The sequence below is a fragment of the Eublepharis macularius genome, chromosome 17 (genome assembly GCF_028583425.1).
Source record: "Eublepharis macularius isolate TG4126 chromosome 17, MPM_Emac_v1.0, whole genome shotgun sequence".
NCBI classification, from domain to species: domain Eukaryota; kingdom Metazoa; phylum Chordata; class Lepidosauria; order Squamata; family Eublepharidae; genus Eublepharis; species Eublepharis macularius.
Window position 1 is genome coordinate 21,678,742 of NC_072806.1, and position 27,316 is coordinate 21,706,057.

Sequence of the window (27,316 nt, forward strand, 5' to 3'; positions counted from 1 at the left end):
TAAAATGTCACAAATAAACAGCTTTTATTGTATTATAAAACAATCAGATTTTTGGCAAATATTTTACAATTTAATTCCTTCTTTCCGAGGCCATGGAAAAATTTAGTTGGCAGAGGGGTGAGGTGGGGATAAATTATATACTGGAGGGGGGAGGGGAAATGTTGGAAATTAAAGATGAAATTTCAGTGGACTTGCTTTAAAAAAAAAGAAAGAAAAAGATGAATTGAGCCTCTGGCCCAGTCCCTCCCACCAAAATAAAAAGCCGATTTCACATTTTAATTCCATTATCCAGAAGAGGCCACAGGGCATAAAGCAGCAGGCGAAACATGGCAAATTTCACCAAAAGAAATCCATTAGAAAGACGAAGGGGATATTCACCACCATTATTAGTAGGGTCTGTTACGTTGATCGCTTCTGAAATCATTCCTAGAAAAGAAAGAGGAGTTATTTTACTCGCATGTCTACAATGACACGAGTTCTGGCCCAGTACCTAACGCAATCTCATCCACTGGCTGCTTGCAGTAAGTTAGCCCCAAGTCTGCTACCAAGCACTGGCTGGCTGGGGCTGCTGGTGGACCCACTGTGAACAGCCAAGATCCAGGGCCAAGGAACACGGGAGAGCAGGAGGGAGTGGGAGCAGCTGCCTATTGAGAACAGAATCTCCTCTGACATTCAGTCCCCAGAAAGAGATTTTTAACTCATAACCCGTTTCTTGTCCCTCTCCTGAAATGGTAAAGGTTACAGCCATATACACAGCCTTTGGACACTATTAATTTAGAAGCTGGTACCAGAGGCGACTCATTTCTATGCCAATGATCTGGGATAAGTGACCCATCACCACTGAAACAAGCCCTTGCCCCATTGCCAGCAGAAGACCCTCATTTAATTTTTTAAAAGCTACATAATCTTTTTTGCTGGCTCAACCTCACAATGAAAGCCACTCTGTAATTTAAAGGGAGGCAGGCGGTGTCTCCAAGGTGCGTGAGATCTGGCGTGTTAGCAAAGCGAATTACACTATTACAGTTCAGTGGCACCTGCCTATACTTCCAAGATGGTTTGAGTCCTATTTCCACTGTCACAGCTTCCCAGGCAATGCAGGGAACTCTATTAAGAATTGTTACAGTCCCTCAGTTGTCTCAAAAACAAAAAACCTCCCAAGGTTCTTTGCAAGAAGGGAGCCATGACCATTACATTTTTAAAAAGCAGCCCAGATGTACTCAAGGTTTGGCAAGAAGGAAGATCCTCTAAACATAATGTATGTAACAGAAACATCTGCGCAGCAAAACTGATTAATTTACAAACAAAGCAGCGCATTCCGAGCTACAATGAATACTTGAGCATCTTTTTAAAACAAACGAGCTCTCATCTTACTAAAAGGCAAGTTGTCCTTTGAAATACACACTGTTTACGGTGCAGACAATTTTCTTACTGATATATCTAAAAAAAAATTGCTTTGGGGTGTCTTCAGAATGCCAGGGAGCCTGTGTCCATTTTGGAGAACTGATATAATCCACAAGTCCCTTGCAAACTGGGATTGTGAACAGGTAAGGAAAAAATCCATGATCTGGAGAGACGGAGAGACTGTGAGTTTGTCAGTGCATGTGTGTGTGACAGGCTAAATTCTACAAACTCCCTAGGTGGTTTTAGTCAAGGGCACTCTCTACCAGAAGCACGGTTTCATCGGCAACAGACTGACCAACTATACAGGTCCGCTGTAAGGACTGCAGCATGATAATGCATGTGATGTGCTCCGAGCATTGAAACTTTAGTGCTACATAAATGCTAAGTACTATACTTCTGGAGGTATGTTTCACTATGTCGGACACCTAAGGAATCTTTGCTTTTACAGCCTAATGCAGCAATCACCAACGTGCGCAAGAGTTGAGGAACACTTCACCTTTCGTGATGCAAAATTTTTCAGTTGGGTGTGAGGGATGTTGATTATCTGCCCTCAGAGGCATGTTTCTGCATGAGTCATTCTGGGAGTGCTTCCTGATTGGTAGGCACCCAGTCAGGAACAGTGATTCAGGCAGAGGTATGATGGATAGCCTCCACAAAGGGCTCCCAATCCCCCTTGATGCACAGACAGGGCAGAATTTCCCATCCCCAGTGGAGGCAAACGGGAAAGAGGCAAAGACTCCGCTACTGACATGCATCAGGCAGTCTCCTTGATGGATGGGGTCTAGCCATCATGCTAACCTTGAAATCAATTTTATCCTTAGAACTCACTGGCAGTTCCACCAGGGCACACAAGGGCACTGTAGCATAGCACTTTGATCCCTCATAGCATATACTTCCATTGGTCTGAAATCCAACACGTACCTTCCTCCCATTTTGCCACCATAGCCGCCGCCGCCCCAGCCACCGCGGCCTCGGAAACCCCTATCGCCTCCAAAGCCACCTCTGCCGCGGAAGTCTGCAAGGAAGAAACGCAAGATAAGAAACATGGGGACTCGGGTGCAGTACTCACCTTGACTGCAAGCTGGTTACTGACATACCTCCTCCCGAGGAACGCGAGTCTTCTGGCCTAGGCTCGTTACATTGATTGCAGGAATTCCGGCGGGCAAAATTCATGTTACCACAGCTCCTGAGAGAAACAATAGTATCAAAAAATAGTATCAACCACTAGTAGTAGTGGCTGATACCATCAATAGTATCAAAACAGTATCAACCAAGTATCAAAAAATAGTATCAATCAACCACTACCATTGCCCTGGCTCCGCCGAGAGCGGCACACCTCAGCTCCAGAGGGGCTCACAAGGCTGCAGGTGCGTCACCCCCTGCATCTAAGCCCTCCCCAAACCCCCCTTGCTCCCCTACCTGCCAACCCTCCCCAGACCCCTCCTGCATCTCAAGCCCTCCCCAGACCCCCCTTGCCCCTCCATCTGCCAGCCCTTCCCAGATCCCTCCTGCATCTCAGCCCTCCCCAGACCCCTTTGCCCCTCCACCTGCCAGTCCTGCCCAGACCCCTCCTGTGTCTCAGCCCTCCCCAGACAGCTCCTGCCTGTTAGCCCTTCCCAGACCCCCCTACCTGCCTGCCAACTCTTTCCAGACCCCCCTGCCTGCCTGCCAGCCCTTCCCAGACCCCGCCCCTCACCAGCCCTTCCCAGCCCCAGCTTTCTAGAGCCCATTGTATTTATTTGCACAACAGGCTTTGTTTCTAGTCTAGAGAATAACACTGTAGCATTTCAAGTTGCTTGTAGCAATCCAAAATGGGGCTCAACATCACACAGCTGTCACCAGAAAGGGGTGGGGGAAGAGAAGCTCAAGTAAGGGAGAGGAGGTACCATGGAGTTTTTGGAGGGGGTAGAAAAGGAGAGCTGGAGTGAAGAAATAGTGGATGATGGTGGAGGAAAGGACACAGAGTCCAAGCCAGCAGGGTGGGAAGTATGGGAAGCAGAGCTGAGGGCAGCTGGGGAGTAGGAGACCTCCTGGGACCTCCCTCTTCTCTGAGTCCTCGTGGGTCCTCTCTCTTGTTAATATATATATATATTCTACCTTAGAGAGCTGCTGCCAGCCAGTAAGGGCACACAATACTGGGTTAGATGGGCTCAGTACATGGAAGCTGAATATGTGCTTCATATGTTCACCATGTCACGTGCTGTGCTATTGATTCCAATGTAGCATGAAGGAAAAGGACTTACGGATTCGGGCAAACCCAGTCTCCACTTTTGGGCTCCCCGCTTCGGCCCTGGAAGCCCCCGCCTCTTCCGAAGCCCCCTCCTCGTGAACCTGCAGGGACAACAACAGAGTTAAAGCAAGGAAGTGTGTGCAGTGCAGTGAAGACTCGTCTGTGCAATGTGATTAATCTCTGACAGGGCAAGCCTCCGTCCATTATCCCCTAGATAACAGTTGTGTTTTTACTTATGGATACATGAATTGCTTCTCTAAACAATATCTGAAGCAGCTATTTAGCCATAATAGCTAAATGGAACCTCTCTGATCAGGGACTCTATCTCTCTGGGGAAGGACTATGGAGGAAAGACCACTGCCTACAAGCCCAGTCTGTGAACTTCTAGAGGCATCTGATTGGCGATTGTGGGAAACAAGGACTAGATAAAGTCTTTGGTCTAATCCAGCAGGGCTCTCCTCACAGTCAATGTAAAAATTCCTTATTTTAGAAACACATTTGTCCAAACCCGCTCTCTCCCCCTGCTCAGCTGGCTCATTAAAGCATTGTTCCCACGTCTTCTTTTCACACCCCATCTCCCTTTCTCAGCAGCTCTGTTAGACTCCATCAACAGCCAGCCATCCTGCAGCTTAGCAGAAAGCAGGTGAAGAGAGAATGAACAAGGACCTTCCCGCGGGCCACTGGAAAGAGCCTTGCTGCTTCCCCAGTTAGTCATCCTTCCATCAACAGGACAGGAGGGGGGGGGGGCGGAGATGGTGAAGCTCCTACCTCCAGCTGGTTTTCACCAATTTCTATGGAATATTTCTCTGTGAGCTGACTTTTTCATTTAAAAAAAGAGACAGGAGAGATCTGCCCTGAGCCTCGATGAGAAAGGCAAACTACAAAAATAGCGCTAATAAATAATAAATAAATATCAAAGGTCCCCCTGCTTTGTTTCTACCTCTGCGTCCGCCTCCTCCACCACCGCCTCGCATGAATTCAGGCCGCCTAGTTGCAAAAGAAACCCGGATTACACTGCCATTGAATTCCTTTCCTAGAGGAAGAGAAAGTGAAATGGGGAGATGAGATCACTCTGCGTCTGCCTCAGTAAAAGCAATTTCAGAAAGGGGGAGAGAAGCTTGGAATCCTATTGAGAAAGGCAACTGCGAGAGCCCTCAGGCAGGTAACAGAACTGGGCACTGGGCCCCGCATCCCCAAAACATCTAGACAAAATATATGTTTGGGAAGACCAAGCAGGGTCTTGTAAGAGAGGGAGGTGGTTGTTGCAAGGAGGGAAATGCGTCTCAAACCTCCCAGCCAAGCTTCCTAGCTCTGCAGAGACAGGTCTGGAGAAAACCTGCCACAGTCCCTTGTGACTGGTGTTAATTATTTACTGGGCATCATTTACCATTTTATTAAGCGTTAGAAGAGGAAACTAGTACATGAACACACACACATCACTCAATGTACAGAAGAGGAAGGCCCTTACCATCAAACCAGTCAATAGCTGCCTTAGCAGAAGGAGGATCATCAAAAGACACCGTTGCTTCCCCCTTCGGCTTGCCGGTATCCTTGTCCGTGTAGAGGTTTATCATAAGTTTCCCTGTCTTTTTATTAGTCTGGTGGGGGGAAATACACAGAGGTAAATGGCATTTCCTTGCTACAGATGTTCCTGAGAACTGTTTTGGCCAGCCGGCAGCAACACATACACACAAGTAGGATAACCTTGCAATTTGTGTGATATGGATCTCAGCTGTGATCCTTTCCCATTCATTTCCCCCCAATTCCTGCATTGCTCTAGGGCATCAGTAACTGCAACAACTATACAGGATGGTGGTGTGGGGGGCATAGCTTAGAAACAGGACATATGCATTGCAGTAGAAGGGTTTCCAGTTAAAGGATCTGGGAAGTCAATTAATGCATACCCCCTTCCCAATGTTTATTTTAAATGAAGTTTTTGTTTTTAGCAAATGCAGCCTCCAGGACTGTTTGATTGAAGAGGAAAACGAGGGGAAAGAGGGGGAGAGAAAGGTGGAAATGCTTTTCCTTCCCTGCCATTTTGTCACTGGAAAAAGCTACCAGTAAGCTGTTTTTACTTCTGTTTGGGGAAAAGACATATAACTTTAAGTTTTCCTTAACAGGAGTAAATGCTTGCAGGGTGGTGGCTTTTTCCAGCAAGAAAACACTAGGAGAAGGACAGGTTAAAGCTGCAACCCCCCCCCCCCCCAGTCCTGGGTTTTCAAGCAGCAGGTAAAGCCCAAGTCTCTCGAGAATCACCACCTGTCAGAGGAGCCAGTGCCCAGATGAACGGACCACTTATCTGATTCAATACACGACAGCTTTGTATGTTCCTGTACAGTTCATACCTTCTCTATCAAGCTTTTTTAAAAAAAGAACTGTTCAGTTCTAAGACCTTCTACACTTGTGCTAACCAACAGGCTGTCCTTAACAACCACCACCTGACAAAGGCCAGCCTCTATGTCGAGGCCCACTGGTGGAGAAGGAACGAGCCAGGTGTATTTCTGGAGAGGAGGAGAAAGAAGAACAGCTCTAGATTAGCACGGCACCTTCGCTTTCAGAGCTTGGTCTCTCTTTTCATCACGGAAATACAGAAAAACTGCAGCAGAATCCTGTGCTGCCAAAGAGATGTTGAGGAATTTATTAAGTTGGGTATGGAAAACTGTTGGAAGTCATTAGAAAAGGGGGGGGGGAAGGATGGGGAAAATGCAATGGGGTGGAAAATGATAATGATTATTATGTTTATGTTTGTAAACCCATCCAATAAAAATTCTTTTTTTTAAAAAAAAGAGATGTTGAAGAATTTGCTAATAATAATAATAATAATAATAATAATAATAATAATAATAATAATAATAATAATAGAGGCTCCTGGTCATGAAATGAAGTGACATACTAAATGCTTGGACCCCACCCAGCGCAAGAGATCACCGTCCGCTCTGTAACTCGAGTTGGCTGTTTCGATAAACCGAGAACATGCCTCGGAGTTTAGCAGAGAGAAATCCAACTTACATAGTAATGGCACATCACAGGGTTATCTATGAGGGCTGCCCAACAAGTATATCACTTTCTCCCAGAGACTTGCCAAAGTCCAAAACCTGAGCATCTTTCAGAAATAGCAAAAAACCAGACCAAGGTTCCATACCTTCCTATTGTTTTGATTGGTTTCATTATTGGTTTTAAATCGTTTCTTGATATGTGTCTCCAGGATGGGGTTGAAATTTGATACAGAAATCCAGTGGCACCTTAAAGACAAACAACATTTATTCTGGAGTGAGCTTTTACAAGTCAGAGCTCATGTCTTCAAAGCTCATGCTAGAATAAATGTTATTTGCCTTTAAGGTGCCACTGGGTTTCTGGCTTTTTTTGTTATAATAGACTAAAATGGCTACCCTTTTGCAGATAAAATGTCTATCCCAACTAACAGTGCAATCCTAAGAAGAGTTACTCCAGTCTAAGCCTATTGATTTCAATTTGCTTAGACTGGAGTAACTTGTCAGATGCGCCCTGCTTATCTGCCATGTATGTCTACTGCACTCTGTGTTATATTCTGGGCCTCTGAGAATGTGTGGAGGAATATCTGTGTAGATGATAACTATGTAGCTGAGAATCGCTTATCTTGCAGGTGGCTACTTTCACTTTCTCGGTTGGCATGGGAAAGTGTCCTTGAAGTGTCGGTCGGAGCTGTATCCCCCTGAAACATGGAATGAGCTCATCCTCCTCTTCCCCTCCCCGCTCCATCCTTCTAGGCCCTGCACGTCTAAATTCTAACAGTACTTATCCCAGGGTGGGAACCTTGCCCTATAACTAACATTGCTTTTCTTCCTTACGTCACTTCTGCCAATGGATTTGTTTGAGTGCACTGATACTGATGGATCTCTAATAAAGAAACTTTAACTGGACTCTTGGAGTGTCTACAGTGAAGTATCTGGGGATCTGACTGGCACGGCCTGACATTGCACTGTAAATCCAGTAGCTTTCCTCACTTCCGCCTCACAATCTGCTACTCTTCACCCCGGTAAATTTTAAGCGTTACACACCTTAATAATACCTATTTGCTTGAAATATTCAGCCACTTGATCTGTTGAAACATCATCCCCAAGTCCTTGTACAAAGATGGTGTTGTTGTCAGAGTTATCAGATTCTGAATCTAGGTTAAAATAAAAGGGGCAGGGGGAGAGAAAGTTAGTTCTAAACCAGAAGGCCTTCTGGTGGGTTAGCCAAAAGTTCTATTTCAAGATGCTGGGAATCAAAGTGCAACTGCCATTTTGCATGTAAAAACAAAAAGCTCTGGCAACTTCCTGTTGCAGGCAGCTTTGAACACACTCTGGAAAGCAAAGTTGTGTTGACATGGGACTACAGCCGCAAGCAGCAATTCTTTGATCCCTAGCAGAACCCCAAAGCATATCCTTAGTGAAGACAGAAAGTAGTATCGGGGGAAAAAATCTATCCTGTGCCCAGTGTTATGTTTCCAACGTACTCAGGAGGTACACTGCCTCCACACATGGAGGTTTTATTCTTAATCATGGCTAATAACCATCAATGGATTTATTCTTAATAAGCATGTCTAATCCCACTTTTAACCATTTAAACTATCATGAGTTGTGGCAGCAAGTTTAAAGTTCATTTTGTACTGAGTGAAGTACTTTCTTTCATCCATCCTGAAACTACCAATCATTGAATAACTCCCCCCCCCAGCCAAAGCAGAGAACCAACAACCGCAAAACTGTCACTTTTAAATATACCACTGTCAATGTACATGGCTTTTGACAGAATACAAGACAACAGGTTCCTGCTCCTAGCTTCACTGAAAAGATAAAAGGTGAGGAAGATGGGATCATACAGAGGCTCTGAAAGGTGGCTCTGAGCATAAGAGGCAGCAAGGAAGAAAGGGACCAGGAGGCATCTGGATGGCTCTGGGTGGTGGAATAAAGGCTGCAGACAGGGATATAATCAGTATATTAAAAGAGGGAGGTAAGACCATGAAGGAAACAAGTTTTTGTGCTGGCGAAAGGAGCCAACAGGAAACCAATGAAGGAAGCCATCCAGGAGGGACCACACATGTTTGGAATGACACAAGCAGTGAGTGACTTTGGTGGCAGAGTATTTGACAGAGGGGGAACAGGCCAAGGAGTGACAATAGGAGGCTGGAGAGATGGAACTTGCAGTAGCCAAGGCTGAAGAAAACTGGCTATGTGGCTCTTTTGCTTACCAGCATTTGACTTTGGACCATAATCCCTTTGACCTGAGGAAAGAAACCAAAGAGAGAAAGCAAAGGGTAATTCAGTAAATACAGAAGTCATGCAAAAATCTATCAACAATGCTTGAAAGAAAGAAAGGGGGGGAAAGATATGCGACACTTTAAAAAAAGATTTAGAAGATACTGTCATTAAAAATAATTTGACAGAAGAAGATATCACAGTCTTTCAAGTTTTCGGACTGTGGTTTTTTGCCGGTCAGGTTTGTGCTGGTGGTCTTGTGAGAGTGGGCTAGCCACTGGCAGCAAGAAATAACTCTTTAGATGGTATGCAACATTTAGGAGACGTTTGGGTTGGCCATCCTGTGGCAAGCAAGAGTTATGACAAAAGAATTTTTTTCATGCAACTAGCAAAAAGAAAACAAAAAAGCAGAAATCTCTTTTTTTAAATGTACAAACTCTTTTTTTGTGTCAAAAGCATACCACCCTTGGCCAAAAGAGGGGTAAACAAACAGAAACGGAAACAAATGCTTCTAACACATTGTAAGACGGCATTAGGTGGGTTTTAAAAATATTTTTTTCTCTTTTTAATCTAGAGAATTTCCACTGAGGTTTTTGTTTTGTTTTGTTTTGTTTTGTTTTGTAATGCTTGGCACTTACCACCAAAATTTTTGGAGCCCCCTCGGTCACCACCACTGCAGAGGAAAAATTGAAGAAATGATTTCTTCCTTCAGTCTCTACAAGCTGAGCTCAGAGGCTCAAAAAGCGACACTAATTTAGAAAGCTACTGTGTAGGTGTTAAGAATCATCAAGCGCTGCTGGGTGCAGATCCAGCAGTAGCTCAGCCACAGCCCCTTCCCAGGGGAGACCTGTTTGTCTCATCAGTCAAAGAAAGGAAACTACGTGGTACGTGCAAAAACATTCTACTCGATCCCACAATCCCCACAGACAAATTGAGACCGGGGATGTAGGCAAGAGGTATTCACGAAAGCTGGAGACATCAGGTTGAATCCAACCCTTCTACTTATAGAGCAAGTTGGTGGAAGGGTGTTTTTTTTTTGCTTAATTACCCTTATATTACAGCCCCAAGAAATGTTGCTCCTGAAAGCTGGTGAGCACGGGAAGAGGGCGCAGTCAGAAAGGGGAAACTGGCAGACATTCCACTTCTCCGCTAGTGTAGGCGTGAGGCTTTGCTCCTGTAAGCCCATTTCTGCCAATTCCGTTTTCTTGTTGCAGTTCTCTTAGACCCTCGGGAATAGCATTCCAGGGCTCTACAGCTCGGAAGGCAACAGAAAAATCTTTTGACCAAACAGAGGATCCGATCCAAGCCAGCAGGACTCTACTTCTGATACACGGACAGACTAAAACAAAAACCCACAAGCGATTTCTTTGTTATGACTAATTTACATTATTTGCAGAAGGGGAATATATATGTGCTAGTAGACAGGGAACTGCTTTCCAAAGTCGTTTCCCTTAAACCAGCATCTGCACATGCTAGACCGTCCACTCGAGGACATTTTAAAAAAATGGATGCGGTTTCCCTTCACACAAAATTAACAGATCCCACAGATCACTTGGCTTTGATCAGTTCCCTTTGACCACTCTCTATCTATCAGGGCATCTGCATGGCACTGGATGTTGCAATATAATGTCGTAATAGCCAACAACACGTGGAACCCCTGAAATTCACAACCTGGTCAGATTTGCTTTTTGTGCATGCCTGCAGAGGTGATGCTTTCCTACCCAGTTAAGGAACTGCCACTGAGTCTGTGCTCATTTTTCTAGACTCAAAAATAATACATTGGGATGCTTTGTGAGAGGAGAGAGCTAAGAGGAAAATTGAAGCTGCTCACTATAGTTTTGTGATCTGGTTTTTAGAAAGAGAGTTGGATTTCCAAGTTCATGGAGATGTCAGCCTTGCCCTATGCTCCTTAAGAATGCAAACTGTGAATTCATGTGCGTACATGAATGTTTTAAGTTAAGAACTAGAAAAATGTCATATATTTAATTACTATTCCAAGACATTCATTAACCTGGTGCATCAAAACAGGCAGGTGCACAAGACTAATGGTGGTCAGAAAATTCATCTCTGGCTTCAGGATTTTTCGCCATTGAAAAAGGATTCAAGTCAGTATTTTTCTTTTTAGTAGCAGCCCCTGATATGTACTGCAGGCCTTCCATTCAGGTACACCCACAAGGCAGCAGGTCCGATTTTAAGCTAGGTTGCCAGATGGGGCCCAGAATAATACTGGACACCGCGCACTCACTTTTAAAAATAAAAATATGCTTGCGTGTGCATAGTGCACATGCGCTCCTACACCTCGATGCGATGATGTCGCTACTGGAAGTGACAACATTGGGCCGACTTCTCTTCCAGGCACCCAGGCTGGCTGGCTACTTCTGGGCTGCACCATGCAGCTTCAGAAGACTGGCCGGGTCCCTGGGCTGGCCGGCCATTCCTGGGTGGCGCAGTGCAGCTGCAGGAGGCCAGCTGGGCAGCCCCACTGGTGCTGCGCAGGAGGGCAGGTGCCCAGGCCGGCCCAGCCGGCCACTTCCTGGCAGCGGCACCACGCAGCCGCAGGAGGCCAGACAGGTACCCGGGCTGGGCAACAGAGCTGCTGAGGAGAGCGTCCAGGTGTTCAATATTTGGAGAGTGTTTCCCCTGGGCAGTCTCCCAAAATACTAGACTATCCGGGTGAAAACCGGACACGTGGCAACCCTAACTTTAAGCCCAGCAAAAAGGGGCTACGGGTTACATACAGGACAGCTACTTCCATGCAGGAAGAACAACAGGCACAGGTTTTCAGTTCTGAACTTCTTGAAACAGACTTCAGATTTTAAAACACTCCACCAACAAGTCGAGGTGCAACAAATTTCAAGTTTGTAAATGGAAATATTTCCAATTCATACTGACTGGGAACGAGCTGAAGTCTAAAAAGGGCATGGCCGTTCACTGGACATTAGAGAAGGTTTAAATTTAGGGACAGTGACACACAACAAAAAATTGTGCCACGCTGTAAAACTGCTATTTTAATCCTCGTGGCCTACTAGCCTTAACTATGCCCCCCCCTCCACCATGTGCACATCTCCAACCCAAATAAGCTTCAAAGCAGTTTTGGGTGACAGCTCTCCTGCTTTCCTTCGGTCCACCTGCACTCTGCCATCCCCAAGTAAGGGCTCCTACTATTTTCCCGGTGACACCTCATGCTAGAAAGACACTAATGCCTCACGGAACATTTTCAATTGACTGGTCACAAAGTGAGATAGCTAGTCCCTTCCCACAGGTGTGGTTGCGAACAGCTCACAAAGTACTGCTGCCTATGATTGTTTGTGTTACAGACCATTTTGCTACTGTGCTTTCTGTACTCTTCGTTATAAAGCCTTCTGTAACAGGAGTTTCCCCTCTAGAAAACGGTATCTGAAAGACTAGCACTCCTTCTCTTGAGTTCTACAATTCTTCTCAAACCTCTTTTCCCAGGAATGCCTTGCTGAAACCCGATCCTACGCATAGCAGCCCTAATTCTCAGGATTCACTTTTGCTTGTGGACATGTGAAGTTGCCTTATACCAGAAGTCAGATCGCCAGTCAGCCGAGCCCAATGCTGTGCATGCCAACCGGCAGCAGCTCACAAGGCAGAGAGGGACATTTCCCAACCTGGTTGCTACAGATTCAGCCTTCTATGTGTGAGGCTGTGTGTGCTTTTACCATTGAGACAGGGGCCTTCCTCAGTTCATACAGGAAATTCAAAGTTACATCCAGAAAATCAGGCAAACAAAGGCCTGAGCTACAGAGAAATAACTTGATCGGCAAACAAGCAAAAGAGATCTATAAATTAATGGGATCCACAGTCTGACAGACACGTGGACAGATAAATGCTCCATATTGATTTAAAATGATCTGTAACTGATGCAGGCAGAGGTGCAATATACCTAGCAACCTATTCTGGTTTCTGCCATCACGCTTTCCTGGACATAGTTCTTTGACGGGCACGTAGGACAGCCCAGTCTCAGCATGCCTGTAATTTGCATCCAGCTCTGCCCAAGTAGACCCAGTATTCTAACCTATTTGGAAGCTCAGCCTCCACTCCTGATCAGCAAGACAGCAATTTAATTCTTTAAACTCTGGAGGAAAACAGCCCCTCAAACCAAGAACCCTAAGTGCTTTCTCTTTCTCTCACACCTTCGAACCCATTGTTTTAATTTCACAAAGACTGTTTCTGGAGCTGTGAATAGGATCAGTGTGCTACATTCGTGTTGCCAAGCAACACAGCTTTCATCAAACTCTGAGCAGGGAAAAGGGTTAAGTCAGAGCTCCATTCCAATTAGAAAGGAGCCCCTTCTTGAATCTAGCCTGAACTTAAGCATCTCAAAACCTCCCCCCCTTTTCTCAGCACCAGCATACACCTGACACTACACCTTTCTGCCCTCCATTAAGCTACTACAATCAATTATTTTGCTTTCTAAGCAAATTGCACCATCTTCCCCACCAACCTCTCTCACATCTCACAGTAACTTTAATGATGAAGAATGAATCTGAGAGTGTCCGCATTAAGAGCATCTCACCACTCACTGAGAAAGAAGTGAGTTGTGTTTGTTTTCTGACATTACTTGAAATTAGGTTAGAGGAATGAAAAACTACGTGGTAGTGCAGCTGCTTAGAGAATGGCCTGTGATCTACTAGCTGCTCAATTCAAGCCTGGCCTTAGGCAATGGCCCTCTTTCAGCCTCAGCCAACCATCTGCAGTACTGAGATAACTGTGCTGGCTCACCTTAGGGCTGTTGTAAGGATAACAGCAAGAGAGCACGTGAAGCACCTTGAACACTGAACGTGCTACAGAAATGCTGTAATTTAATTTAAGTGTCATTACTATAATGTTTTTAAGGAAGGCAGTCAATTTGACAGTGTGGGGTCAGCCACTGCAGACCGGTGGTCAGAGTGTGGGCCTAGGAAGGGAGAGACCCAGACTCAAATCCCCACTCTGTACTGGAATCTTGCCAGGTGACCTTGGGCCAGCCATACACAAGCGGCCTAACCCACCTCACAGGGGTGTTGTAAGGATAAAAACAGAATAGAGGAGAATGTCGTAAGTCACTTTGGTACCCCAGTGGGGACAAAAGTGGGGTATAAATAAATTAATACATAAGTTTTGCTTGCTGACAGGTAGCTCAAGATACATCTGGGGCTAAACGCTGCCAGGGATAGGAAACTCCAGTTCAAATCCAGACACGTTCTCAGGAGGGCCCTTTGGCAAACCACAGCCGCTCCCCACCTCCATTCCCACAAGAGCCGCCAAATGACAAGACTAGCTTGGCCAGTTCTTGCACCTTTTGGAGAGCAGCTTTATCTGCTGAAATCAGTTGGTGAACCTTTTCGCAACCTGGAGAGAAAGAAGTCTCGCTGGTGTCTGACAAGCACACAAGCTGCTGTTAAAGACATGGGAGCAGAGCTCAGTAAAAGGCTGGCTATGCCCATTCCCACTAGTTAAATGGGATCACCCACCTCAAAGTTATGTCATGTGGATGAGCAAGGATTATTATGTACATTTTGCATATTTATTGATAGCTGAATGCAAGAAATCTTCCAGTGAAAGTCTGACTGAGTCTGACTCTTACCAACTAAACCAGGCACTGGATTTGGCCCACTTACAGCACAACCTTATGCAGAGTTACCCCAGTGTAATTCCACTGAAATCAATGGGCTTAGGCTGGAGTAACTCTGCACAGGATTGTACTGTAAAACACTATCTTGCTAGAAGATAGAGAACGTTGGTTTTGATTCAGTCCCAACTCACATTCTCAGTAACAGAAAATTTGAAAGCAACAGTGATAAAATTAGATCCAGTGACAAAATTAACTACCTTCAGATCGGAACTCTGAGCAGAAACACCTTTTGAGCATTTGCAAGCATGGAGAACAGATCAGCTAGGCAGCTACACTCCATCACCAGTGAGTACTAGGAGTAAAACTCTTACCTCATCCCAGACATCGGACCTCTGCTGTCAGCATCGAACCTGCTTCCACCTCCTCGAGGCCCACCAAAACCTCTGTTGTCTTCTCCATACCTGCTCTTTTCACGGCGTTCATCTGCAGAATTACAAAGCCATTTGGAGTAATTGGACTGGATGAAGACAGTGCCTTGCTTACATGTGACATGCGAACTTCCTGTGTCGTATTTGTATTCGGATGGTCACCTGGTGAAATGAACAATGGTGATCGACTCTCCTCTCCCCTGTTGGCTTTACTGCTATTTTATATGTTGGATCCAACCAGTTTTTCCACTGTTTGAAAACAGAAGCACTGTCCAAAAGGCAATGCTGGGAATCACGGGGCCTGTCAGAACAAAAGCCATGAGAAACTGGGGTCATAGTAAGGGAGAGGAATTAGGTGAGACTGAGTGAAAACGTCGGCTGGATCCAACTCCTTGGTTCTAAATGCCAATCATGGATTTAACTTTTTAAAAAATGCTAATCCTAGCTGTGCTGCTTCTAGTTGATGTTTTTAGGTTTCCAGTTTCTGAATGGAAGATTCCCCACCCTTGCTTTAAGTTCATATCCTTATCTGGAAATTCCCTCAAATGCCTTTTCAAGAGAAATACAGGACAGAAATATCCCAAATGAATAAAGCAGGCCTGGCATCTGTTTTAACACATTTAGGCACCAAGAGAAGTCTGTCCACAAGACTTCTGTAGTAATATTCAGCCTGAAGGTACCATTTCTTTAATAGACCATAACTATTGCTGGCATTTTTGCTGTGAGCGTTTCAAATGTGTACGCCTGGCGTGCTGTTTCAGCAGACAGGAGGGTTTTTTTGTAAAGGAATACCTATAAAACAGAAACAATACCCTTGTCAAAACTAGTGGGGCCCATGCAAGACAGAACACTGTCCTCCAGTATTGAGCAAAGATGCAAACTAGAAAGCAGAGAGCAATGACGGCATTTCTTCATGCCATGCTTGGGTTAAAGAAGCTCCAAGCCAAACCCACTACTATCTAACAGTGACTGTTAAGAATTCTTCCCTATCTCAAGCAAAGCCTTTCCCAATCTTGCTATACAAGCAACGCACTGATTTCCGTGGAACCTTGCTTTAGACTGCACGGAAGATCCCTTAACTAGACACACCATCAGTTGAACCTGGAGCTTCATGCACTGAAAGAAGTCTCCCATTCCGAAGTGTTCCGGGATGGTTTTGCAGATGCCCCCCCCCCCCGACCTAGTTCCCATAGCATAAGCACTACTGACAACATCGGCTGTTTACTTTTGTTAAGCTTCCTGGGTGTATTGCTTACCTTGCACGTTGTGGCCAAAACCTTCCTTCTGCTGTAACTGGTAGGATGGCTGGTTCTGGCCATATGATCCTTGTTGCTGGCCGTAGTTTGACTTTTGGTTGTAGGAGCCTGGCGGCTGACCAAAGCCCTGCCGCTGCTGGTCATATGAGTCTTGATTTTGGCCATAGCTGGACTGCTGGTCATATAAGCTTTGCTGCTGTCCCTGTTGGCCGTAGCCAGACTGCTGGTCAAATTGCCTTTGCTGCTGGCTGTAACCTGACTGTTGGTCAAAGGACCCTGGCTGCTGACCGTAACTGGAGGGTTGGTCGTACGAACCTTGTTGTTGCCCATAGCTGGGCTTCTGGTCGTATGAAGACCCCCCACTAAAACAAAACAGAAACATCATTGCACTCTTAGTTTTATATATAGGTGCAGCAAAACACACAGTTTAGTTACTTGATCCAAAGCATGCACTGAAATTTAAAGTGATGGCATCTGAGATCCCCTCAGATAACTAGGGCTGTGTTGTCACTGGCCACCAGGAGAAGAGAGGCCCTGTCCACTATGGAAGATCAGCATCTTGTTCTGAAGGGCTCTGCTCCTCAAGAGTTTTGAGAAGAGGACAGGAAGAAGAGATTTACAACAACAGGAATTCGCTTGATGCAAACCAGTGGCCTATCCAACTCAGTACTGTCTGCTCTCATCGGTGGTGGCTCTCAAAAGTCTGCAAAAGGAGGATCCTTGTCAATTTCTCCTATCAAGGACCATTTAAATGAATATAACAGGGACTGCATCTGGGGTTTTGAATACACAAAGTATGCCTCTAGTGATGAACCATAACCCCTCTCCCTTCTCCTGGCTTTGCCACAGATACTGTAAAGAAGAAAATAATACCAGCTAGAACATGTAGAGGGCTGGGGAGGACTAAATGCGATCGAGCAACTGATTGTTTCCATTTGATCTTATTGTAGGAGCACTGGGAGGTTATCGGTTGAAAGGCGGGCTACCGCACATAGACATTAAACAAACATTTTGGTTTGCTTGTTTCAGGATACCCAATATTAGAACCCAAAGAGACAGCTTTCCCCGCCCCAATTATCACTGGAGTTCTCCTGGGTGTCCTCCAAAGCAATTCAAAATTTCGGCTTTCTTGCTCTGAAGCTTTCTCTATTCTCCCCTGGCTGAGAATGACACATAGGACTGCACACAGAGACCCTCAGGCAGCCTCCAGCAGCATATGTGGATTGAGTTCCTGAGCCAAGCGCTGGACTGGGTAGAGGAACAGAACAAGTTCTGCCTGACTTCTAAGAATCCTGCACAAGGAAACAGAGCAAAGTGGCAGCTCTTTCGGCGCTCCATTCTTCCCTAGCCAAACTAAGTCAACAGAACAGATGCCCTCACAAGTCCAATGTGCATTATTGAGGGCCAGTTGCCCTTGGCCATTTAATCTATCCAAGTGCTAACTGATGAAGGAAGTAGGTTCCACGTGCCTCAGGACCTCCTCATCCAGAATTTTACACCCCCCCTTAGGTGATGCAAGACCACTGCTGGTTTGAGAACCACTATTCTAAGGCCAGAAATGCATCTATGAGTCCAAGTGATTGTCATTCCCAATTTCTGCTACTAAGAAAAGGAAAACAAGTCAGCTCAAACTAAGACAAAGCAGGCTCCCCCATCCACCAGAAACAAGGACGAGCATTTCAAGCATTCATGATCCTTTGGTATAGCAAGGTTTCAGAGCCAGTGTAATATAGCACTTGGAGTGCTGGACAAAGATCTGGAAAACCCAGGTTCAAATCTCCATTATAAGTGACCTTGGATCATTCACTCACAGAGCCTAACCTACCTCACAGGGTTGTTGTGAGGATAACAGGGAGGAGAGGAGAATGATACACGCTACTCTGGGTCCTCTTTGGGGGAAAAGTGGGGCATAAATGAAGTAAATAAATAAAAATAAATGTTTTAGCTTAGCAAAGATCCAAAAGCTCAGTTAAAAGAATGGGAATGTACAAAATCCCATTAATCTGGGATCTTCTGTCATTCTCAACTACGTTGTTATCACAAGTAATTCTTCACGACTACCCAGGGAATCCCACCTAAGTCATTCATACTTTGACAGCCTATGCTGCCAGCAGCTAGCAAACAGCTAAGGGGAGGGGAAATCACTGAACATATACAAGCTAGCCCAGAGACAGGCAGAATAAATCTGAAAAGTCAATGAAATGGAAGGTGGTGCTAAAAAAGAGGCGCTAGGGCTACTTTCAATAAACTGAAGACACAGGAAGAAGAGTCCCTGTCCTCGTACAGAGGATGGCGTGGAGTTGTTTTCCGCTGCCCCAGAAGGTCAGACCAGAACCAACGGATCGAAATTAAATCAAAAGAATTTTTGGCTAAACATTAGGAAGGACTTCCTGACAATTAGAGCAGTCCCTTGGTGGAACAGGCTTCCTTGGGAGGTGGTGGGCTCTCCTTCTTTGGAGGTTTTTAAGTGGATTCTAGATGGCCATCTGATAGCAATGCTGATTCTGTGAACCTAGGCAGATCATGAGAGGGAGGGGGCAAGAAGGGTTGCATCAGTGCTTCGTTCTCGTGGCCCCCTCTTACATGCCCAGGATAATGCTGATTGCCACTTTGGGCTCTGGTAGCAATTTTCCCCAGGCCACTTTGGCTAGGGATCCTGACGATGTTTTGCCATCTTCTGGGCATGGAGCTGGGGTCACTGAGTGTGTGGGGAGTGGCCAAGGGGAAGTAGTTCTGAATTTCCTGCATTGTGTAGGGGGTTGGACTAGATGACCTTGGAGGTCCCTTCCAACCCTATGATTCTATGATTCTAAGGGGAAAGGATGTCCAGCAGCTAAACCACTGCTGGCCACACTGTACAGTCCTAAGAATTATTTTCCTGGGAGTAAGCCCCACTGAAAAGACCAGAGTAGGACTCTAAATATAGACTTGCTTGGGATTACTGTCATAGCACATCTAACATCTTATTTGAGTGTCTTGTACTCATGAGTAGGGAGGTGCATAAATGTTTTTTTCACACACAGCACAATTCAGCAACACAAAACGTGGAGAGGGCTACTGACTCAGACACAGACTGCCACTGTTTGAACCGTTAGTCATGATGGCTAAGAGGAACTCCCCCCCCACCCCCACCATCCAGAGGCAGTGTACCTCTGAAAGCCAGCTGCTGGGAAGACTGCAAACTTTTGCCCAGCTTGTGGGATTCCTGGAGCCATCAGGCTGGATGCTGTGGGAACTAGCATGCTAGGCCAGATGGCTCTTTGACCTGATCCAGCAGAGCTCTTATGCTCTTAACAGGAAGTATGCTTAGGGGAGAGCTGTCCGTAAGGAGGGAGAGGCCAAGGGGGAAGAATCTTCTGTATAGTTCGGAAACAAGAAGTGTGGTTGTTTGGCAACCTTCCTTCCCTCTTTCCAAGGCTTCCAGTGAGGAAGGGTTCAGAAGGGTGTGGGAAGCATGCCAACCCTATTCTTATGCCCCTTTTCAGTACAAGACTTAAGCAAGCAAAGGATAAGGCTTTACAGCAGCTGAGATATGTTTGCTGTTACCTTAGCAGTATCCTCATCAGTTTGAGACTGGGCTAAAAGCTCAGCTCCTTACCCTCCTGATGAATCTTTCTGTTGCCCCTGATTGCCGTAGGACTCCTGGCCGTAGGAGCTCTGGTTCTGATTTTCATAACCGCCAAAACCTTGCTGGCCACTTTGCCCATAACCTGAAGAGCCAACAGGGAACGCTTTCAGTAAAATGGGCACATCCGAACTGTGCACGTGTGCAAAAATGTCAGCATGCTCATCAAACCTGTCTGTGTTTGTCCATAGTTGCCTTGATAGCTTCCGTACCCTTGCCCGTAAGAGGAACTCTCCCCGCTCGGCTCGTAGCCAGGGTAACCCTGTAATCAATAGCAAGAGGGCAAAGGAGAGATAAGGCCCCGGAGCTGCACTTTGTCACAGGCTGGGTAGTTGAGAGTGCTAACTGCACTTGTGCATTCAAAGGTAAGTAGAGTTGCTCAGTGAGAGTCTGGCCTGTTCCCAACACCTGTCTTCCAATCATTCACCACGTCTGACAGTCATTAGATGCCTGAGCCCCAGCTTTTCGATACAACCACGCCTGCTCAACGCTGGCCAGTTGTCCTAGAGCCAAGCTATGATAAATTGGGGGACTTGCCACCAACACAGCGGATGTGCAAGAGTAATCCATGCCTGTTTTGTTGTCTTAGCCCCAAGAGTGACCATATCCCCTTCATCCACTGGAGCTCTCTTCCTGGTCCTGAGTAAAGATCTCTCTTAGGCTGCTGTTCCGACTGTCCCCCTGCAAACCTCTCAAGAGAAGCTAACTCTTGGCAACAGAACCTTTTCTGCCTGTAAGAACGTAGGGCCACTTGCTGCTTTAAAGGAACAGCACAAAGCTAGTTGGGTTAGCCTACCTGTGGCGCTTGTCCAAAGTTCTGATTTCCTTGATTGCCATACCCTGCATAGCTGCAAGAGAAACGTAGGATGTTTCAAATGAATGCTATTGTCATATGGAACCTCGCTGGGACTCAGCAGCTGAAACTGTAACTGTATTGTCGAAGGCTTTCACGGCCGGAGAACGATGGTTGTTGGGGGTTTTCCGGGCTGTATTGCCGTGGTCTTGGCATTGTAGTTCCTGACGTTTCACCAGCAGCTGTGGCTGGCATCTTCAGAGGTGTAGCACCAAAAGACAGAGATCTCTCAGTGTCACAGTGTGGAAAAGATGTAGGTCATTTGTATCTACTCAGGAGGGGTGGGGTTGAGCTGAGTCATTCTGTAAGAGTTTCCCAGGGTGTGGAATGCTAATGGCGGGAGGCTTCACTGTATCCTGAGGAGGTTCTTTTCCATATGCAAAAGAACCTCCTCAGGATACAGTGAAGCCTCCCGCCATTAGCATTCCACACCCTGGGAAACTCTTACAGAATGACTCAGCTCAACCCCACCCCTCCTGAGTAGATACAAATGACCTACATCTTTTCCACACTGTGACACTGAGAGATCTCTGTCTTTTGGTGCTACACCTCTGAAGATGCCAGCCACAGCTGCTGGCGAAACGTCAGGAACTACAATGCCAAGACCACGGCAATACAGCCCGGAAAACCCCCAACAACCATGAAACTGTAACTGTTCGCTGGCATTAACTAACATTTGCTGTTCTGGCTCTTACTGTCAATCCAAGTTGAACAAGAGAGGGGGACAAGCTCTTGCTGCCCTGAAGGCAGCCTACTGACAAGATGGGTCACAGCCAGTCCTCTCCTCCAGCTACCTACAATGGGATTTGGGGAAGCAAGGAGATTAAATGCATCTGAGAAGATTCTTCTCTCTGGGGCACTCCCTGGATTCGAAGCATTGCCAGCCCAAGGCACAGCTGCTTCACTGGCTGGCTTTGTCACTCTGTGATAGGCCAAAGAAGAATCCATACTTCTTCCCCCCCCCAAAAAATGATTCTTCACCTGAGAGAAGACTGAACAGGAAATTCTGGTGTGACATTGAGGGGAGAGGAATGGTGCACAGAAGGTGTGAGTCTCACACTGCAGTCTGCACTGTGTGCACTGGGCCCAAGGGGATTTCAAACAAGAATTGTAAACAGCAACAACACAAAATCCAAGTGGCCAGCTAAACATATAGAAGCATACCTTCTGAGGGGGAAACCCATTTTCCTCCAAAAGGTTTTATAATATTTTTTTTTATTGGACACACATACCTCTGCTGCTGACCACCAGAATGGCCGAAACTTCCAGAATCTTAAAAATAAAAGGAAATATTTTTGATTTAACCAAATAGGAGTCCAACTAAAAATCCATCCAACAAGTTAACTTTATATCCAAAACAGATGAGGAAGTATTAGTTTGTTTTTTGAGGTGACATATTCAGAGGCTGAAAAATCGTCTGGGACACGTGCGCTGCAGCAGCGCTTCCACCACTACCCAGAAACAGGGGCTGCTGAAATTTTGTCACAGTGACACCACTACATTCAAGTGAAAAGAAAAACAGGTAGGAGAAACTGGGCTTCGAAAGTTCATTGTTGCTCCAGAGGATCCGGATGGTCAATATGGACCTCAAGGAAACAAAACTGGTCGGGGAAGGGCTAAAGTGTTAAGAAAGAAAGATTCTCCTTTGCTCATTACAAATTATCTTGCAATTGCTCAGGACACATGGACTGACTGCACGTTGAGCGTGTCAACACAGGACCTTATCAGTATGCCCACTACCACTTGAGTTTGTGGGTAGCACAAGACTTCTTTAGTGGTGGCACCTGGTCCTCAGAACTCTTTGCAACAAGGAGTTCTGTTGGCTTTCTGCTTGTTAAGACTTCCTACCCCAGGTCGAGCTGCTTCTATTTCAGCACCGCTTGGACTTGGGCACTTACTGAGGATTAGGGACTTCTGACTGGATTTGTAGCATACTGTTTTGCTGCCGTTTTCAATTTGATGTGCTATTTCAGAGCTGTTTGGGTATTTTTATACTTGGATAATTAACCCCCACCATAACACAGCACGGAAAGGAGGAATAAGGACGTGTTTACCCGAAAAATAAAACATGCGTGTGTGCTACTTATGGAAACAAGGAAAATTTGGAAAGCATGTGATGCAGTCTTCTCTCTAGAGCTAAACATGTCTTGCCAGGATAGGAGATAGCCTGAGAAATCTGTGTACACTGCCGTGGTGGAAGAAAGGAAGGATTAAAATGTAGGAACTTGCTCTATTGGTTCCTGGCCCTGTCAACTAGCACAAGAACCTCAGGAGGCACAACAGTCTAAGACGAACAGCAGTTACAGGATATTAACCAATACGCAAAAGGTGAACTGGAAAGCGCTTGTGCTTTCCTTTGCTAACAACCACTCATAATGCAAATGACCTCACAGATTAGAAACCTGATTTTAGGCTGGTCAAAAGGGATTGCCAAGAACAAAGCTTAAGACCGCAAGCAACCAGGCAAGCCTTCTAAAAACAGTCTCAGGTGCACGGAGATTTCCATTTGTTTATGTTCTACAGGCTCCCACGAAGCCTGTAAGCAATTTCTCATTTTTAAAAAAATGCCTCTCTACTGACCAGCAAAGATCTTATGAGTTGCTCTTAAAACCATATTTTGCTGCTGCTAAGTGTGTCCAATATCAGTTTTTTAAACTGCATTTTTTGTACATCGCCACCAGTGTACAAAGAACCTTAAACAGTTTCATAGGCCAAACACAGAAGTTCACTGCCTTGAGAACTTACACATCAGAGAAAAACAGAAATTATTTCTATGTTAAAATCACACTTTGGGGGCTAAAGGGCAGAAGAGACGTATACACATATGTGATGCGTGACACTAAAGATCTCTGAAGGAAATTATGAGCCATGCCCACCACAAGGCTAACAGTGCAAATCCAAACTTGCTTCACAAGAAGCAATGCAAACAGAACTTCTTGTATCAATAACCCTTTTAATAAAAAAAAGCTTTGAAACTGCAGCCTTTACTTTCACCCTAATCTCACAAGTTTGGAGAAGCAGAAAGGGGACACACAGAATTATTGGGCAGCCTCTGGGATGCCGGTGTGGCAATTTTGATCTATGGCCTTATGTCTCCACTCAGCACCAGCTGCAACAAAGCGAGGGTGAAGGGTTCAAACTGTGAAAGCAGGGTTCAAATGACTGGGGAGAACAGGATACCAAAGGTGGAGGCTTGGTCTCCACATCAGCCAAAACGTGGGCGAGTTGAATGCCTTCCTGGCACCGGACCTGCACTGAACGCCAATGGATATGCAGGTGTGATTGGATCTCCAGAATCTTATCAGGGCACCCAGGAAGATGTGCTGCAATCTTCCACTGATAGTCCTCCGACATATGGCGTAAAGAGGAGTCCAGGGTTAAATTCTTCTCCCAGTACTGGATTAATACCACAATTGGGACTCTCTCATACAGCAGCTGGTATCGAATTCCACGAGAAATCTCAAGACATTAATCTGTGGAACAGATTAAAGATCTCAAGCATTTTTAAATGGCGTAGGAGCAGCATAACGTGGAGGAAGTTCTCTCTCACACAAACGCACTGGGTACAACATGGTTGCAAATCACAAGAAGGGTTATTTTGCCCTCCGCTAGAAGTGTTAACAGCAGAAGATGTTAATGAGATAAACTGTTGCTTGCTTCAAGTGCAATTTTAGACACCATGAATGAGGTTGGGAGGAAAAATACTGCCGCTATAAATAACTCCTCTTGGACTGCAATAACCATATAATACTGTGTATGACCAGGCACTGTCGCACATGTTTACAAGATAAGAATCCCACTCAAAATGTGTGCACGCATTTGGGGAGACTTCTCTAAGAACCAGAGGATAGGTGCATCAGTGGCTACCAGCCATGGTCACTAAAGGGAACCTCCATGTCCAGAGGCAGTAAACCTTTGAATATCAGTGCAGGAAGGTAACATTGGGGAAGGCCTTGACCTCTATGCCCTGTTGTTGGAACTCCAGGGTAATTGGTTGAACACTGTATGAGTCAGGATGCTGGATCAGATGGACTCGCTAGTCTGATCCAGCAAGGCTCTTCTTATGGTTAGCTATTGCTTCCACGAGAAGCCAAAACCCATCTGAATCATCTACTGCAAAAAAAGGGCTACAGTCATGTGGACGGTCTGCATTTGACCACTGTCAAACACTACAATGTGAGCAGCATAAACACTCCCTTCACATGAGCAAGCACAATAGCTTTGCATTTCTAGAGCACTTGGGAGCAGAAAGCATCTCAGATATATTATCCTCTTCCCTCCCCACCCCAAAACGCAGGAGAGGAGTAATGTTGAGAAGTTTGCCTAAGATCAACTATGTGACTGCAGGGAAGAGGCAAAATTTGAAGCGCAGAATCCTTCCCTCTGAGGTCAGTCACAGGCACTATATTATCTCAGAAGACCCAAGACTCCCCAGTTCAAATCTTGCCTCATCTCTGAGCAAGACAGCAATCGACTGTCTCTCAGCTTCAGCACCCTGTCTCTCCCCTCTACAATGGGCCATAACAGCACAGGCCTGCACTGCAGGGGTGTCAGAATTATTTCTGTGATAGCAGATGGAAAGGGTGCTTTTTATTTGTCTTCAGGAGCATCCTCATAGGAAGCGACCTGATGTACATTAATTCGATGATGATGTATGCAACACTTCCAACACTAATTTTAGAAGTTCTCTAAGATAGTGGGAGCCAAGTGGACAAAACATGGAGCAGAACATGCATACACGGAACGAAATGGAGGGGGGGAATCAGGTCATGCTTTGTTTTCAGCAGGGTCCATCAGGTTATTCAACACCACCTCAAGATTTTTTTTTTAAATTCAGGAATCTAGTTTGTTAAATTTCTCAGCTGGGCTGTTACTCAGGAGTGTTGGAAGCAGATAAGCAACACAACTATTTATAGAAATGTGGCTCCTTTAAAAATGAGAAAGAGAGAGAGAACTGGTTGCAGAGACTCCTTCACAGAGTTTGAAATGAAAGGTGTGCATCCATGTTTATTCCCCTCCTAAAATTCAAGATGAGAAAGGCAATAAGGAGATCACAAAAACATTAAGACGCAGGGATCCGTTTTCTTTGTGAAGTGCCGTATCCACTGATGGCATTACAGAACAATAATGCTTTATGGGGCGGGGGGGGGGGCTGTTATAACAAGTCTATACAAACTTAAAGTGGATGCTTATGAGAGTTCTGGAGAGGCTGCTAGTTTTCCTCTACTGAACTTTATTCCCTTCTTTTCTAACCATTAGAGTTCAGCTCCATTTAAAACTGACTAATAATGTTCTGATTCTATTCTATAACTGAATCCATGTTTAGATATAAGATGGTTTCTACACATCTGCAATGGCATATTTTAAATAAAGATTGCTCAAAGCAGGTTTCATATCCTCTCATTATAACTTATATAACATCCCTGCAAAACAGGCACATATAAACAAATATCATCATTACAGAGTTAGCCATGTTAGTCTGTAGTAGCAAAATAGTAAAGAGTCCAGAAGCTCCTTTAAGACTAATCAACTTTACAATAGCATAAGCTTTCGAGAACCACAGTTCTCTTTGTCAGATGCATCTGGCGAAGAGAACTGTGGTTCTCGAAAGCTTATGTTACAGAAAAGTTGGTTAGTCTTAAAGGTGCTACTGGACTCTAGACCTACCATACAGGCTGTTATCGTTACAAAACATTTCACACTATGCAAAACCACTCTTGCTCTGAAAACAAGCAGTCCATGTGTTGGTCATTGACCATGAATAAAAAAAAATTCACTCAATTCATTCATAAATGAAACAACTATGTGATAGAATAATAAAAAACAGTATGCTTATACACCACTCTTTGTCCAACCAGAACGGTGGACAAAGTCATATTATCCCCACAATACAGCTGGGGCTGAGAGGAGCAGCTTACTCAAGACCACCTACTACGTTCATGGCAGGGGTGGGATTTGAACCAGCGGCTGATTTACAACTCAACCACTGCTGCATCAGCTCATTCCACTACTAATATACTCACCCTCTTACAGAGTTGCTGTTATATTTACCAGATAATGCACAACACTTTACAAATACTTTAAGAACACTAACCAAGTCCTGTTGCTTATTTTTTTGCATTTTTGCTTTGTAAAGCGTTAACTGTGTTCTCCAAAAGGCCTGAACAACCACAAAGTATGTATTTATTATTTACTGTTTTGTACAACACAAACCCAAACTAAAGCCCATGAACCAAGGGGCGGGTTCTTTGAGTTGATGGGAGGAGCTAAGAGGGGCCTGAGTGCGCAGGCGTAGCCCTATCCAAGATGGCGGCGCTCAGGCCCCGCTCAACTCCGCCGCCTGCGCCACACACCACGCCCCCCTCCCTTCTTGGCCGCCGCTTCCCCTCAGGCGTCCGGTTACTGAGAAGGAGAAGACCTACCCGAAGCCATCGCCAGCCGACGTACCCGTGGGCGAAAAGGCAAAGAAGGAAAAGCGGCCGCCAAGCGACCAGCTCGTCGTTCGCTCCCTTCGCAGACTGACTGACTCTCTCTGGCGGCAGCGGCGTCGACTGCGGGCTGGCGCGACCAATCAGAGCGCGCGGCGCCTACCACCTGGAACGGCGTGCTAAGGAACGGGGGGAGGAGCAGGAGTGGAATGTACCACTTTACCGGCGGAATGGGGAGAGGTGAAAGTGAAATAACTGTTAACGATGACCGCCGAGGTTCCAAAGTGGGCTGTACCACTCA

General features: G+C 45.6%; 1 protein-coding gene across 1 annotated transcript; it reads right to left on the reverse strand.

Moving 5' to 3' along the window:
• Positions 1-27,316, reverse strand: TAF15 (TATA-box binding protein associated factor 15). Its single transcript, XM_055001737.1, has 16 exons — positions 27,010-27,316; positions 21,820-21,859; positions 20,531-20,582; positions 19,906-19,996; positions 19,708-19,819; positions 16,110-16,471; positions 14,797-14,908; positions 9,486-9,520; positions 8,841-8,873; positions 7,669-7,778; positions 5,100-5,229; positions 4,572-4,664; positions 3,645-3,732; positions 2,499-2,587; positions 2,323-2,416; positions 1-426 (listed from the first exon to the last, which is right to left on the reverse strand). Exons 1-16 carry the CDS (start codon positions 27,017-27,019, stop codon positions 387-389), a joined length of 1,491 nt encoding a protein of 496 aa, XP_054857712.1. The 5' UTR covers positions 27,020-27,316; the 3' UTR covers positions 1-386.